This window comes from Parasteatoda tepidariorum, chromosome 7 (genome assembly GCF_982258835.1).
Source record: "Parasteatoda tepidariorum strain Cologne lab strain chromosome 7, Ptep-v5.0, whole genome shotgun sequence".
NCBI lineage: Eukaryota > Metazoa > Arthropoda > Arachnida > Araneae > Theridiidae > Parasteatoda > Parasteatoda tepidariorum.
The window spans coordinates 10,758,534-10,774,654 of record NC_141761.1 but is presented as its reverse complement, the minus strand read 5'-3'; the positions used below and the strand labels follow the sequence as shown (position 1 = coordinate 10,774,654).

At 28.8% G+C, this 16,121-nt stretch overlaps 1 protein-coding gene across 6 annotated transcripts in view; it reads left to right on the top strand.

Moving 5' to 3' along the window:
• Positions 1-16,121, top strand: part of MESK2 (misexpression suppressor of KSR 2) — a 44,266-nt gene that overhangs the window by 963 nt on the left and 27,182 nt on the right. For 4 of the 6 annotated variants that reach the window (XM_043049415.3, XM_087167298.1, XM_043049411.3 and 1 more), the window contains exons 2-7: positions 1,803-1,899; positions 3,141-3,240; positions 7,114-7,234; positions 10,858-10,920; positions 13,810-13,870; positions 15,245-15,409. In XM_043049415.3, the coding sequence (XP_042905349.1) occupies positions 1,813-1,899; positions 3,141-3,240; positions 7,114-7,234; positions 10,858-10,920; positions 13,810-13,870; positions 15,245-15,409 (597 nt within the window). In that variant the 5' untranslated portion in view covers positions 1,803-1,812. Of the gene's footprint in view, positions 1-210; positions 297-528; positions 678-1,802; positions 1,900-3,140; positions 3,241-7,113; positions 7,235-10,857; positions 10,921-13,809; positions 13,871-15,244; positions 15,410-16,121 lie in introns of those variants that run through there. The other 2 variants (XM_043049413.3, XM_087167297.1) reach the window with 2 other exon arrangements.

Below are 16,121 nucleotides of genomic sequence, written 5' to 3'. Positions count from 1 at the left end.
CTTTAGGAAAAACGGTAGTTTCACAAAATACTTTCTTAAAATTTTATTTTTGTATCCCATAAGAAACGATAAATTTATATTTTTACCATGTTTTTGTATTGATTTTTTAATATAATTTTTAATTTTTCACAAATTATGTCTAAATTTTCACAAAATAGGTACCTTTCAGAAAAACCTAGACAGACCCCTGGTAAGGACAGATAGTACAGAGAATGAAGGAACATCTTGCCTTTTCCAGGATTCAAATCCAGGACCTTTCTGATGGGAGGTCAGCTCCTTGACCACTACACAGTCTGGTTGGCAGATTTGAAATGTTACATTTGTTTATACAATGGTCTGTCCAGGCCAAATTTATTAACGTTTAGCTGTACTTTCACAAATTCAACTTCAGGAAAAACTTTAAGAAAATACTTTTTCTTACAATTTTATTTTTGTATCCCGTAAGAATCGTTAAATCCATATTTTTGTGTTTATTTTTTAATATAATTTTTAATTTTCACAAATTATGTCTACATTTTCTCAAAATAGATACCCCGTAGAAAAACCTAGACAGACTCCTGTTATAGACCTATACCTTTCGACCACTAATACAAAAAAATGATAAGCTAGAAAAATTAGATGATTAATTACTTTATTTTCAAAAGTTACTTTGTTGCTGTTATAAATTTCTTATCTGGGTACAGTTTGAATTATGAATTTTTTTATTTCAAATTCTATCCAACTAGCTCCGTCTCTCTTGTTTTAAAGTATAAAAAGTTAGCTTTTACTGAGGAAACAGTAAAATTTTTCTTTCATTTTTTTAATCACTGAAATATATACTTATGTTTACCTGGATAGAGAAATAGCAATACAAAATATTTTTCGATGGCAATGACCTTCAATTTTGATATGGGGGAGATTTCTGTATCACTTCTTATGCCTAAACAATCACAATATTGTAGCATTTTCTAGCATGAGCCTTTGAGAAACTAAGAAAAAAAAATATATAAGGGAACTAACTTAAAGGGTCGAACTAATGGCCACTACTATTTTATTAAAATATTTTTTCAATTTTAAAATACTCCTATTTTTTCATTACATATTCATTAAAAATTTTTGCAACTCTCAATTTTCTTTGATGACTTGGCAATTGATGTTACCTTGAATTGTTTCCGATATGGAAATATTCCTTATCATATTATAAAGTAAATTAGGACAGAGTGCGTAGTGATTTTAAAAGGTGCTTAAAGGTGCTTATTTTTGATTAACCCTTTGTCAAAGCCCTTAAAGGTGATTTTTTTTTATTCTGGGTTTGTAAAATGTGCTTAATTTTCTATCTTTTAAAAAGATATTTTTTCTTTGCCGTGTCAATTGTCGTTCTAAATTGCAAAAAATGCACGATTTTTAAAATTTTTTCTGCAATATTTATCAGAAACTATTAATTTAAACATGATTATGTGAAGTTTGTGAAAATGTTTTTGAATTTTATTGATTTTATGTTCATAAATTAGGAAATTTAAAGGATCGAAAAAATAATTTGTATTACTTTACAGATTTTAATTATGTTTTTTTTTGAAAGTTATTAAAAATATTTTTTGAGTGCTTAAAAAGTACTTAATAGGTTCTTATTTTTTGTTGAAAAATCTGACTACGCACCCTGGTAATTGAAAGAGAAAATTAAAATAATTCTGACTATTATTTTGCATTGTTGTTTTTCCATGATGCAGGTGTTTGATTTGTTTTAATTAAAATTCTTTGTTTTCTAAACATAACCCATTTCTTGTTTGTCTATCAATAGATTAAAATATATTTTTACTTTTCAGTTAAAATCTAATGATGGATGATATCGAGTTGAGGAGTATTGAGCCTGATCAGCCACTGATACGATCCCTTTCAAGGGCTGACTCATTTATACAACAGGTATATTACCACTATATTTGTTACAAGTAATGCTGAAATGAAAATTTCAATAATTAGTACACCTGTGTTGAAAAGTCCCTATAAGTTTGATTACCAGGCAAGAGTACACAAGAAGCAAATTAATTAGTTGTTCAGTGATATTTAATTTGTATCTATTTTAAGATGATTGTATCTATTAATTCGTAAAATGCATATAAGTTAGAACTATTTAATTTGTACTGGTTTTAAAATGATTTTGTAGACAAAGAATGTGAATCTATTTACAGGGTATCCGCGCACCTAGAAAGTCATGAAAAATCATGGAAAGTCATGAATTTCGGTGGTGAACAAAATTTGTCATGAAATGTCATGATTTTAGCTATTTTAAAAAAGAAGAATCATGGAAAGTCATGGATTTAGGTCACCAAAGAATTTTATTTTTAAAATGGAATCCCCCTCCCCCAATTTCATGGTGTTCTGAATATCTGAATTTGTAAACAAAATTCCCACTCCAGAGTCATATTTTATTAAAATATAAAAAGTTTTTATTATGTTCTTTAAAAATTATGGTGTTCTTTCGAAAAAATGAAAGAAAAAACATCATTTCTGGAGCAAAGTATCTTTTAAACTTCTGTGATTTCAGAATTATTATTCTTATTTATTTATTTTTTGTTTTGTCAATTTATCAATTCTAGCTGAAGGGAGCAGAAATATCAGGAGTATTTCTTTTATTTCTGATGAACAAGAAAAGTATATTTAGAATATAATTCTGCAGAAAAAAAGAAGAAAAAAAACTAGTTGCTCAGCTATTATTTTTTCAGCTATTTTATTGCTTCAACTCTTTCTTTACTCTGTTTTTTAAATTTAAAATCAATAAATCTGAAGATACAGAATATAAAAGTTTTGGTTATACCTATCATTTCAATTAATGTTATTACAATGCTTTTTAAATTTATTATTCTGTTTTTGTCAGAGAAAATAGTAACTTTGTTAAGTCATGAAAAGTTCTTGGAATTAATTATGGAAAGTCATGAATTTGAAAATCTAAAATGTAGCAAATACCCTTTATCTATTAATTTGTGAAATGCATGCAAGTTAGAACTATTTCATTTATACCAGTTTTAAAATGATTTTGCAGACAAAGAATGTGGATCTATTTATATTGTTCTGGGCTATTTAATTTTTTATCCATTTTAGGATTATTGTATCTATCAATTTGTAATACGTACAAATTAAAGCTGTTTAATTTGCATCTGTTTTAGGATGATTTTGTAGACACTGAATATGGATCTATTTGTGTAGCTGTTCAGGGAGATCGAAATAAACCTGCAATTTTGACATACCATGATATTGGTTTAAATCGTAAGTGTGTCTGATCCCCTAATTTAAGTGTTTTTATGATATTATTGCTTTCTTACTATTCTTTATGTTTAAATAAGCCTCCCTAATCCTGTCCATTCTCCAGGATTTGAATACAAATCAGGAGTCTGTCCAGGATAAATTTACTGCTGTTTAGCAGTACCTTCACAAATTCAACTCCAGGTTTCTCAAAATGCTTTTAATAAAGCAAGATTCTTCTCTCTGCCTCTTAAAATTTTGTTTTTGCGTAGTCGAAAATGTTCACATAATGGAAATTACTTTTAGTGCTAGTACTGTTAAATGCATGTTATTATTAAATTCAAGTTGAAATTTAAATATGAACAGTGTTTTTTATGGAGTTTTAAATTTGGATACAATTTTAAGCCCAACATTTTACAATAGCAGAATTATTTTTGAATATATGGGAAAAAACATACAGAAACTTACCACTCATTAATTATTTTTATTTGGAGTGAAAATTTTTGAAAATGTTTTCTTACTTTACTATATTTTTGTGTTAATGTTTCTTATAATTTTTAATTTTCACACATTATGTCTTAATTTTCACAAAATAGGTATCTCTCTCTCTCTCAAAAAAAAAAAAAAAAAAAAAAGCTAGACAGACCTCTGAAAATACATTACACTCCTGATTATTCCTGTTCTGATTTTCTGCTTTATTGGTTATCTATACTTATTTTTAAAATAATGATCTTTCTGCTTTTATTGCTTTCATAATATTCTTTATTTTTAAATCAGCTTACCTATTCTTCTGGATTTCATTGAAAGTACATTACACTCCTGATTATCCCTCTACTGATTTTCTGCTTTATTGATTTATTAATACTTATTTTTAAAATAATAATTTTTATGCTTTTATTGCTTTCATATTATTCTTTACTGTTAAATAAGCCTACCTAATCCTGCCGATTCTCCAGGATTTGATTAAAAATTCATTACACTCCTGATTATCCCTCTACCGATTTTCTGCTTTATTATCTATATTTATTTTTATAATAGTGTTTATGAAAAACTAGTTAAGCTATAGTTTGAAAATAGATTTTAAGAAATTAATTTTATTATAATTTAAAGATACAGTTCTGAAGAATGTTCATGTTAGCATGAAAACAATAACAATACTATATATAATGAGAGTACCAACAAATGACTTGCACTCTTATTTGCATATTTTTCTTAGTATTGTTGTATGAATTAGTTCAGGCTCGATTCAACCGAAATATCTATTCTACTTGTAAAATATTTTCTATTATGGAGCCTTCTTGTAATAATTTGCCCATTGCATCATATAAAGAATGGAATTAAACATGATTTTGTTGCTTATTAAGGATAAATGCTAACTTTTATTTAATAATTCACTTAATATCTAAAACTAAACTGTGTAAAGGACAAAGACTAACTAGACCATTTTTACCTGTCAAAAACCACAACTGGTGATTTGCCATCAAGCTAGATTCAATGATTTAAATCAATTAATTTATTTAATAAAATATCATTGATTTAAATCAAGTGATATTTTTAATAAAATCATCAATTTAAAAATTTATGAAGCAATTTTAATGCATCTTTGTTTAAAGTTCTTATTGGTTTATCATTATTAAAAATTTATTTTCTACATATTGTTTTGATAATAAGTTTCAAATTTTTTAATTATATTTATAAAATTAAACTAATTACAAACTATAGTTTTGATGGTATATTTTGAAAAAGAAATATGATTTAAGTGAAGAAAAAAATATGATTTAAGTCAAAAATATATCATGAATCATGCAACATGGAATGTATGTATTTTAAATTTGAATTCTAGTTGTTATTACAATATTTTCCTGGATATCTTTCCTACGATACCTTTCCTACGATTTCTTTATACGATATTTTCCTAGTTATCAGGGCTGACTAAAAATCACGTAGAACGTTTGATCATTAAAGCGTTTATTTTCTGAATGTTTTCTGTCTGTCATCTTTGGTTATTGTACAATATTAAATTTATATATTTTAATCTTATAATATAAAACAGGCGTTTCCAACTTGCATGAGGCCAGGGACCACAATTAAAAACACAAATCAAATGGCGGGCCGCAACTTTATCAAAATTTTATATAGGACTCTTTTTATGTTTGAAGGAGCATTAAATATTACTGTCAGATTTTTACCAAGTTGTACAAAACAAAAGTATTGAATTACAAATTAAAATAAGAAGTAGATTTTTAAAAATATTTAATTGCATATTAAAAAATTTGGACTACAATAACTTTAATGTGCACCTATGTATTAAACAATTAATATGAAACATATCTAATTGTTAAGATATAAAACTTTAAAAAGGTTGGTATTAAAACTTACATAGTAGCATGTAAAATGTTCAATGATGAAATTGAGGTTTGTCTGCTGCATCCACCTGAGAATAGATATTTACATTTTAAATTTAAAATTTACAAATGTCTGCGTAAATATTTTCATCCCAAATGAGTGGTTTAAAAAAGTTAAATTGGAGAATTTCTTCGAGAAAATTTTTGATACACACATGTTAAATTATATTCACAAATTACAAAAAATGAAATAAAAATGAGAAACATAAATGATTATTTTTGTATTTGAATAAATATTTTCTTGGGTGCAAAACCTGAGAAACAATTTTTTCTGCACCGTTGGTATGATAAATTTGACAGAAAAGAAAAGAAATTAGGTTTTCCTTAACGAGAAAAGTATTTTAAACCCATATAGATTTTTTGTGAAAATTGTCTGCAAAAAAATGACAACTAATATATTTTAGTTCACGGGCCATAAAAAAAGGCTTCGCGGGCCGGATGCGGTCCCGGGCCGCCAGTTGGAAACCACTGATATCAAAAAACAGCACTAATCTGTAAGAACCGTAATATTCTGAGGAAAAAAAAATTAAATTTTTTGCCCTCTGGCAAAATCGCAGAATCATGGAGATATTGTTGCAGAACATTACAGAGTTGTTTCAGAAAAAATTTTCTATTAAGAAGAATTAATGTATGCCTGTAGTATCGTAAATCCATGTAGTGTTTGATCATATTTTCGTCAGTTATTGATTTTCTCCTGGTTTTTATTTATCCTGATATATTTCAGACGATATGGAAATTTTGAATCATGCATTCGAGTATTTACTATTTAAGGCAACGATTCTATTGTCTTTTTTTCTTTTTGATTTTTAAAATCTGATATTTATTATAACAATCAAACGTTGAAACAAAACACGCATTTGAGTAATCCCTTTTTGAAAAATCTGATTCGCGTGATTTTGTCGTTGGTCTGTTTTTTGGTATTTACTGTTGGGATTTCATGATTTTTAATTATTTTTTTTAATGTGATAATGCTTTACAAATGCGTTAAAGTAAATAATTTAGTACGTTTTTCTCCCCTTACAAATTGTGAAAATATTGTCCATAATATTAGAATGAAAAAAATATTACTTATTCACTAAAAGTAATTAAATGTTTTTTTTCTTCTTTTTTTTTTTTTTTTTTTTTTTCTTCTTCTAAACACAGCATTTTTATTACTTTAAATTGGTAACATACATATTTGTTATACTTTTCTTTACTTTTTTCTGTTATACTACAAAATTTCTTTAAAATTTTTTGAGATTAATGCTTAAAAATTATATTTATCTGAAAATATAAGTGTCACATTATTGCAGGAAGATATTGGTGCTAGAGAGTTTTGTCGCAGAAAGCGCGAAAAAATTCTGCCACTTAAGTTTTTTCTTGACCTCATTTATCTTTTGGCAACTAAAGTGATACCATATTAACTTCTTCTTTTTTTTTCATTGTAAAAACTTTTTCTTAAACTTTTAATATGAGACTAATTAATAAAATTCTCGTCCTAATTTTATTTTAGATGTGTCAAACTTTCAAGCTTTTTTCAACTACGTTGATATGCGCATTCTAATGCAGAGCTTCGCTATTTATCATGTAAATGCTCCCGGTCAGCAGGAAGGAGCACCAAATTTCCCAGAAAAGTAAGTCATTTTAATTGCTACTTTATGAATGATTTATTTATTTTGAAAACTAATATTAGTATAACTATTAACTCCCTGAAAGCATGTAACCTTACGGCAGCCTTTCTATTTATTGTCATGAAAACATTGTACTAAAAACCTTTTTTTTTTTTCAATAGGGCAAAAATATTGCAGTTTCAAACCTTTCATCCTAAAAGGATTAAAAATTATTTTTTAAAAAAGTATTGCCCATTAGGCAGAGCCGGATTATACCTTTCGTGGGTCCTAGGCATAGCCGTTTTTGGGCCCTCCCCTTCTTCCCCCACTCCTCCCCTCTTTTCAAAATATATGCTAAAATTTTCTTGCATATTTTTTTTACATTTTTATTAATATGGATTTTAATTTACAAATTTGTTTATCGAACTTTATCTGCAATACCGACATACTGCCGATATTGCAGTAGATATCGATAATACCATTATGATTAGTTCGATCGATAACAATGTTAAAGATAAACTTGTGAATACTTTTCCTAACGTTCACATTGCATTAAGAATATATTTGTCGATTCTTGGATCAAATGCAGAAGGAGAAAGATCTTTCTCCAGATTAAAATTGATAAAAAATTATTTGCGTTCAACAATGATCGTTTAGCATCGCTCGCATTTATGTCTAGTGAATATGACATTTTGCGTAGTCTTGGAATTCGACAGCTAATACAAGATTTCGTTGAATCCAAAAATCACAAAAAAGTAGTATATTAGATCATAAGATTCTGCAAAATAATTTATTACCGAAAAATATTATATTTTTATATGTATCTTCATAATTTTGTGCAAAATACTCTTGTTGTTTTTAAAGCTAAATTATTTTTGTCAAAAATTTTTTTCTCCCAAGTTTTTCGTAGGCCCTAGGCACGTGCCTACTGTGCCTATAGGTTAATCCGGCCCTGCCATTAGGTAAAATGGTCACTTAGGTCCATCATTAAGATTAATCTAACCTCACACTAGCAATAGGGTCAAATTGCATTGTCCATTAAAATTTCAAGACAAGGTGTAATTTAGCTGAGCTTTCAAGACTTTGCGAAAAGAAACCTTATAATAACCTAGATTTTAAGATTATTTTCACCTTGAGACTATCATTATTAAAGGATTTTTTCAAGCTTGAAAACTATAAATCAAACTCAATTTAAGGGATTCATATAGAAGGTTGTTTTCCAAGGTTTTAGATTAGGGTAATGTGCGTAGAATAGAGCAGATTGTCACAGATCTAATTTTAAAGTTAGAGGATTTACATGTAAACCGCATAACAAATCTTTTTAGGTTTACATTAAAAAGTTTTTGCTGAGTGAAAATAAACCTTATTAGTGTTATCTGGAAACTGTTTTTTTTATGTATATAAAGCATTTAATTATTTTATGAGTTTAAATTACATGGGGGAAAACCTTATTAATTCAACCTTTTAAAAATCTTTGGGGGAATGTATATCCCACCGAATTAATTCATTTTTAAATGACAGCGAGAAGTTATTTTCCCACTTATGATTTGTACCTCCATCTATTTAAAATTTCAGATAATAGTTTAATGACTTAGAAAAAGTACCAATAAAGAGGACTTTGTTTAATATAAATGTGGGTAACAGTAATGGTTAGCGGGTGACAAAGAAGAGGGGCTAAAACTGGGAAGTGTTATGCATTCTCTTGTGTGTTTGATCATTTATCATAGATTTTTTTTTGTATTAATAAACATAGAATTTTTAAATTCCATTATTTATAGCCGATCGGGTACTTGCACTTAGAAGATTTCCCATACCCACACATGTGACCTATGACATCAGCCCCAGCTAATCTTAATCCGCAAGATGGCGAATTAAAGTTGAGATAAGTTTCTCTACATAAGTTGGAATGTGACTAAACAATAAGTTAATTAAGTGCAGAGCACTATCACACATCTAATTTTTTAAGATGTAATTAGTTCTGGTCAACTTCTTTTATTTAACTTAGACTTATTATTTGTTTATGCATTTTATTGCAACTGTGATATATATTTGTTTTTTGTACCTGGTAACTTAGATGCATAATTAGTTTATGTTCTGCATATGTCTTTGTGTTAAGTCTCTGTGTAAATATATAGTGAAATAATTGAAATCTTTGAGAAAGAATCTTTGTGAAAGAATTTCAAATGTGCCACTTAAGAAAATTGATACTTGACAGGCTTGGCTAGCTGAAAATAGAATGAAAGAACATTTGCAAATTTGTTGCAACAGTTGCTTGGAACTTTCTTTGTATATACAAATTTTACTGTCGAGACTCATTGTAAGTTATAGTATGTTTGTAGAACTGATTTTTATCCAAAAGAAAGTAAATCATGGTTGATAGTTTATAATTAATGAAAAGCGTTCTCAATCCTTTTAGAGCTGTAAAAGATTTCGCTTGTAAATATACTGTTTTTTTTCTCGCTTTTTTCCCTTTACAAATCAGGTTTAAGAGAACCACCTCTGTCAAAATAAGCCCCAAAGATAGCTATGTGGGGAAATTATATTATGTCATTTTGCGGATGTCTTCAAATTCTAAATATCGACTTTTCAAATTCAAAAATAAGAAAGTTCTGTTATGAGCATCTTGACCGTCTAAAGCCTCCCCTCCCCATTTGTATTAATCCTCATCTACACACTTTAGTCAACTAGCTTTCACATGCTATAGAAACTAACAGTTGAATAAAGTATAATTGATTGAAATCTTTTGACATTAGACATAGTTGAAATATATTTATTTAGCAGCTAATTATTTTACATACCACTGAAGAAAAATAATTATGTTTAAAAATGTCACATTAATTTTGACCACGTTTGGTTTTTTATTTATTAGTTTTTGTCCATTTTGGACGTCAAATAACAACTTATGTGAATTATCCTCATTATTTTTCTAAATAAAAGTTAAGTATTAATAAAATTGATTTTGTTAAAAATCACATCTATTCACATAAGTAATTAAAACAATTTTTAAAGGCTATATTTATAATATGTATTAAAAAAATTTCTTGATGAAATATATGATTTCTGAGGAAAATTATGTGATTTAAAGAAATTTTTTTTGTATACAATATTAAGATGAGTTGAAATTATTCAAGGAAGCCCGTTTGGTGCTAAATACTGTGATTTACATGTAAGTAGCTAGATGTATTTATATTAGAGGGTCCAACCTAGCTTAATAAGTTATTATCTATAGGAACTAATCAATAACTAAAGAAATTGCTCATAAACAATAACAACATTTTTTATTATAAACAGAATAATAACAACAAAAGTAGTTAATTAAATGATTCCAAATGAATCATAGTATTCCAAAATATGGTTGCAATTAGCCATATAACAATAGTTATTGAATCAAAGTTAAATAACGAGGAGCATGAGAGCTCAAACAAAAAGTTAAGTGTGCGGGGGGAACAGAGTTGCTGCTACTAGCGAAACTTAATATAATTTGTTGTTGTATAGGGAAAACTACAAAACCTTGTTAAGTATCTATCTAGAAACAATACAAAGCACAAGTTTGATCTTAAAGGGCTTCCTCTGCTATAGTTGCTTTATCACTCTATCTAAGCCCTTTACACAATTACTTAAATAATGCTGTATTTTCTTCATTACAGCTATATTTATCCAACTATGGATCAGTTGTCAGAAACCATTCTCCCAGTGATGAAATTTTATGGGTATGTATAACAATTGACTTTCTTTCCAGTTTGCTGTTTTTATATCCAACAATTATAGAGCATTATTGCTCACCAAAAATTAGTCTATGGCTACTTTTTCCTTGCAATGTGGTTGAGGGTGCGTCACACCTTTCGATAACTGTGCTGGACTTGAGACAATTTTTAGCAAATCATAATTAAGAAATATTAAGCCATGAGCAACTACTTTTATATTTATCTTATCTTTTATACATACATTATTTACACTGATACATTATTAGTTTTGGCATTACACATAATTCTGATGATCAGCATTTGACTTTTTGATCCATTTTTCAACCATTTATAAAGATTATTTATCTATAAGCTCTTCTATTTGCTTCTAATCTTTAAGTTAAATTAATTTTTAAATTAAAATTTTGTACTTAAGTTTTTTAAAAAAGGAATTTTTAAAATTTTTTTTTTCAAAATTGTTTTTATTATTCTTTATTGAGGATCTGGCACTATTTTCAGAAAACTGCTAAACTGTTAGCATTTTTTGTGCAGATAGGTGATTTATTTTTTATGGTACATAAAAGCCGAGAATCTCCATTAAAAAAACGTTCGTTTTCTTAAAAAATCAAATCGTTATACTTCTTAGTTACCTTTTTTTAATGTTTGCAATTTGAATTAAATGTCATTATATAATAAACAATTAAATTTATTTTTCAATAGCATTTTTTTGAAAGAAAATTCCCACTTCCGTGTGATAATTTAGTTACGTATATTTTTGATACAAAGGGCTGTTTAAGGCAAGGGGTGGGATTGTTCTTACTTTCCATTGGCACTATCTATGGCCAAGAATTCGACTTCTGTTACACCCATATGTCACACCTGTTTATCGGGCCAACCCGTTAATTCATCCACAGATACTAATTTCATACTTGGCAAGTCTTCTGTTTTTTGACGAACACTCCTGTATTTTACGAGTATCTCCTGTTTACCTGCATATTGTCAAATTTCTCGGTATTTGTTGGAAAAAAAATGTTGAAAAATTTTGCGATAAAATATCTGCTAACGGCAAAAATATTTCTCTTGTTCCTCAAATGATGGTGTTATTGCTGTTACTGCAGTATGTTCAGTGTTTATAGTTTGAGTAATTTTAAATAATCATTATTATAAACAATCAATGATGGGAGAGAAAATAAGAATTTGTCACTACCCCACCCTCAACTTGAATGACAAGTAAGGAGGAAATGAATTTTTCTTCTCCACCTACCCACCTTAATGAATGACGGGAATTTCCCCTTCTTGCTTGAATCGTTCTAGCTCAAAATGGCGGAGAGAGCAATTAATATTTTCATAACTGTGAATTTTTTTCGTTTTCTATATTTATTTTTAAAATAGCAATAATTATTTTTTTTCTAATATTTTGTTTATGATTGATTAGATATCATTCTAATACTAAAACATTATTGCCCGAAAAATAATGTTTTTTTATTTTCTGCTTCTTAGATTCAGACCATTTTAAGCTTTGTTTACCTTGGAGGTCAATTATACGGAAAAATCAAATATACGGACTTCGGGAAGTCCCGCCGATTCCGGATACGCGACTTTTCACTGTATAAATAATCTACCATAACCATAATATTCGATTATCCGCATCTGTTCTGACAGTCAGGCTGCTCTCCTATCACTGTCAGGGTGTAAATTAACCTCTTTGTTAGTGTGGGAATGCTTATCGGTCCTCTGTGACCTATCCACTCATTACAGGGTATCCCTGCATTGGGTACCTGGACATATGGGTATCGGTGAAAATGAGTTAGCTGATGAAGCGGCGCGGGCTGGCTCTAATGCAATTTTCTGGGGCCCTGAACCTGCTCCGGGAATTTCTATTCTTCTCATGGATTTGAGCATTTGGGGCAGCATTGCGTCAATGCTTGGGAACTGCAAGATGTTCCTGTAAGGTGTCTGCTGAATTTTATTTCAGCTATAGGGCTTTCATGCTAATCATGATTTAGGGTTTGAATACAATAAACCTCTGGTCGATGTGCCCTGCTCGTTAGAGCTGCCCAACCTCTAAGTCTAAATTATAAATAATGGTTCTTTAGATTAAGATTTATATACATATATTTTACTTCGCTAAGTGTGAGTGCTTATATTATATCCAATTTTGAATTTTTCTTTTTGACTTACGTAATTATGCACGATGTATCAAAACTTTACTCGTAGCCTAAAAAATGTTGCCAGTAAAATCTCCTTTATTTTATTTCACCAATGTTGGCAGGGATAGTAATTTTTTAGGTTACTCTATTTTGAGTAATTTTTTTTTTTGTGAAAGTGATCCTGATTCAAAGAAGACTTTTCTTAGTGACATATCTTTGATATTTTTGAAAAAAAAAATTAATATCTTAATATTTAAGATCTTTATACAAATTGGTCTTCTTGCACAATGCAACAATAGGTCTATTGAAGTCAAATATGCAGGTGCTGCATATAAAAGTGGCTTATATAGACCTATCGCTAGATCTAATTTTGAAGTTATAGACTTAGATCCAATTGAAAGATAGACCTAAAAGTGCATTTTTAAAATTATTTTTAATAGACCTATCACTTTATTTCTAGAAAGCTATAAGTGTTTAACCAGTAGTGTTTAAACCATATCTTTAGTACCAAATCAGTTATACAAATTGCATATTTTTTGTCTCAATTCTAAACCTTATTTGCCCCAGATCACTTATCTTCAAAAATATTCATTGTAATTAATTATTTTTTTTACTTATTTGTTATTTAAAAAAGTTCTATAAACTAATTTTTTTCCAACTTGTTTTACTTCATAACACATATCTTTTTGATGATGTTTTCTACTTTAAAAAAAAGTATAAGAAAAGAGAATTAATCTTTATGTTCTGACTCTTCATTCTTTTTCAGGTTGAAACATTTCATTGGTTTCGGTGTTGGAGCTGGCGCAAATATTCTTGCAAGATTTTCGGTAACTATTAAAAACTAAAATGTTACTTAGCATAGGATACATATTTATTAAATATCTGTCATACTACTATGTGAATTGAAATGATTTTTGCCAAAATGTAGTGAAAATGAAGTTCAAAATGTAGTGAAAACATGGAAGAAATTACAAAGCAATGAAAAAAGAGGAAGAAAAAGAAATATAATAAGAAACCGGAGAAGAAATAAAATAAGTAAGAATCCAGAAAATGAAAGATATAATCCTTTCATCAGCTCACACGATTATGTCCGCTACATATATGTCCATTTTGCTACATATATATATATATATGTGTGTGTGTGTGTGTAGCACAATAAATAAATACAAAAAGGACAACAACAAAAAAGCGAAGAAAATTAAGAAAAACAATAAGTTTTATTTACTGCACATAAGCTACAGTAGAACTCATAAAATACGCTCAAAATGTAGAGAAAACTACAGAACAATGAACTCACACTGTTGTATTGATATATTTTGCTTTGACTATATTGATACAATATTAGAAAGCACTCCTTTTTATGGATATAATCGCGTGAGCTGATGAAAAGACCATATCCTATTTTTCTGGATTTTTCCCCCCTTCAGATTTCATCTTTTTTTTTTCCTTCAGATATTTTAATAAAATTTTTTGTATGAATTTTAGTAATAAGTAAAATCTATGACAACTGAGTGCTTTACTTTAGAGACTCATATAGTTTTACATAGAATTTTTAAAAAATTAAAAAAAAGAGATGCTCCTTAAATGACTCTGACTTTTGATGAGATTTTCGTGCACTAATCCCAATGATTTGAAGATATACTATTAATACATGAACTAATTTGTACATTTGAGATTTCAAGTTATGAAATTAAGACTCAAATATTTCTTTAATCAACATATCCTTTTTTTATGTTGTCCCTCTATTCCAAAAAGAGTGGAAGTTTGTATCTGACTTGTAAATTAAAATATCATCTGTACTAACAGAGTTGCCACTCCAGAGGGAGAACAGGGAAAACCTGGAAAATACAGGGAATTTAAAAATCACTTAAAATAACATAAATGTTAAAATTTCATAATCAAATTTTATCAAAACACTACTAAATCAACAACTCATATACTAAATATATACACTTTTATTTATATCACATGTGTAATTTACAACTACAAATAGCATGCTAATTAATTTTAAAATTGTTTATTTATTTTTATAATTATAATTGATTTACCACTCTCTCCTGTTTCTTCTAATGCCCTGGTTTCTTTTATAAATAGGTTTATAAAAGAAACCTATTTATAGAAGAATAGGGTATGAGATCAATTCCTTGAACCATTAAGATTTGTATGCATTATATGAAAAGTTATTGAGGGTATATTTACAGCTTGAGCATCCAGAATGTATTGATGGTTTGTTTCTTGTGAATCCTACATGCACGGTTTCCAGCTGGACTGAATGGGGCTATCAAAAACTGAATGCAATGCATTTACGTTCGTCTGGAATGACTGCTTCTTGTTTAGATTACTTGATGTGGCACCACTTTGGAAGAGTAACTTTCTTTTTTTTTGATCTTTATATTATTATTCCAGAGGACTCATAGGAATTATTAACTGGCTTTGATAATTTTTATTTGAGTGAGAAAAAAAAAATCTAGCCAAATTGACAAATTTTCAGCAAGTCCAAGTAGCATACATTGTAAAAAAGATATCTCTAAAATTTAGCTTTAAACTTAATAAGATATTGTAGAGAATTATTTTATTTGATAGCCTTCGTCCGAGCAGCCGACCCAATTTTTGGATTTACTACTACTAATGTTCAACTCCATAGCCTTGTAATTTTGAAGACAAGGAAACTCCTCGATCAAGTATTGGGAGAAATTTATCTCTGTGGAGGACTTTTTGATGGAACTAACCTACATTTGGGTTACATGGTGAGAGAAACCACGAAAACCTCCCACAGCCTGACACCGTTGAACTGCCCACCCAATTTTTGGGTGTACGACGACTACTGATGTTCAACTCCGTAGCTTTGTAATTTTGAATCCAATCCAGAAGACAGGGGAACTCCTGAATCAAGTATTGAGAGAAATTTGTCTTAGTGGAGAACTTTTTCATGGAATTAACCCGCTTTTGCGTTCTATGGTGAGGGAAACTACGAGAACCTCCCACGGTTAGCTTGACGGCAAGGCAACTCTAACCCATGATCTGTCTACCAGTGAGGATACTTTACGTCAGCACTGTGGTCAGTGCAAGCTGAATGCA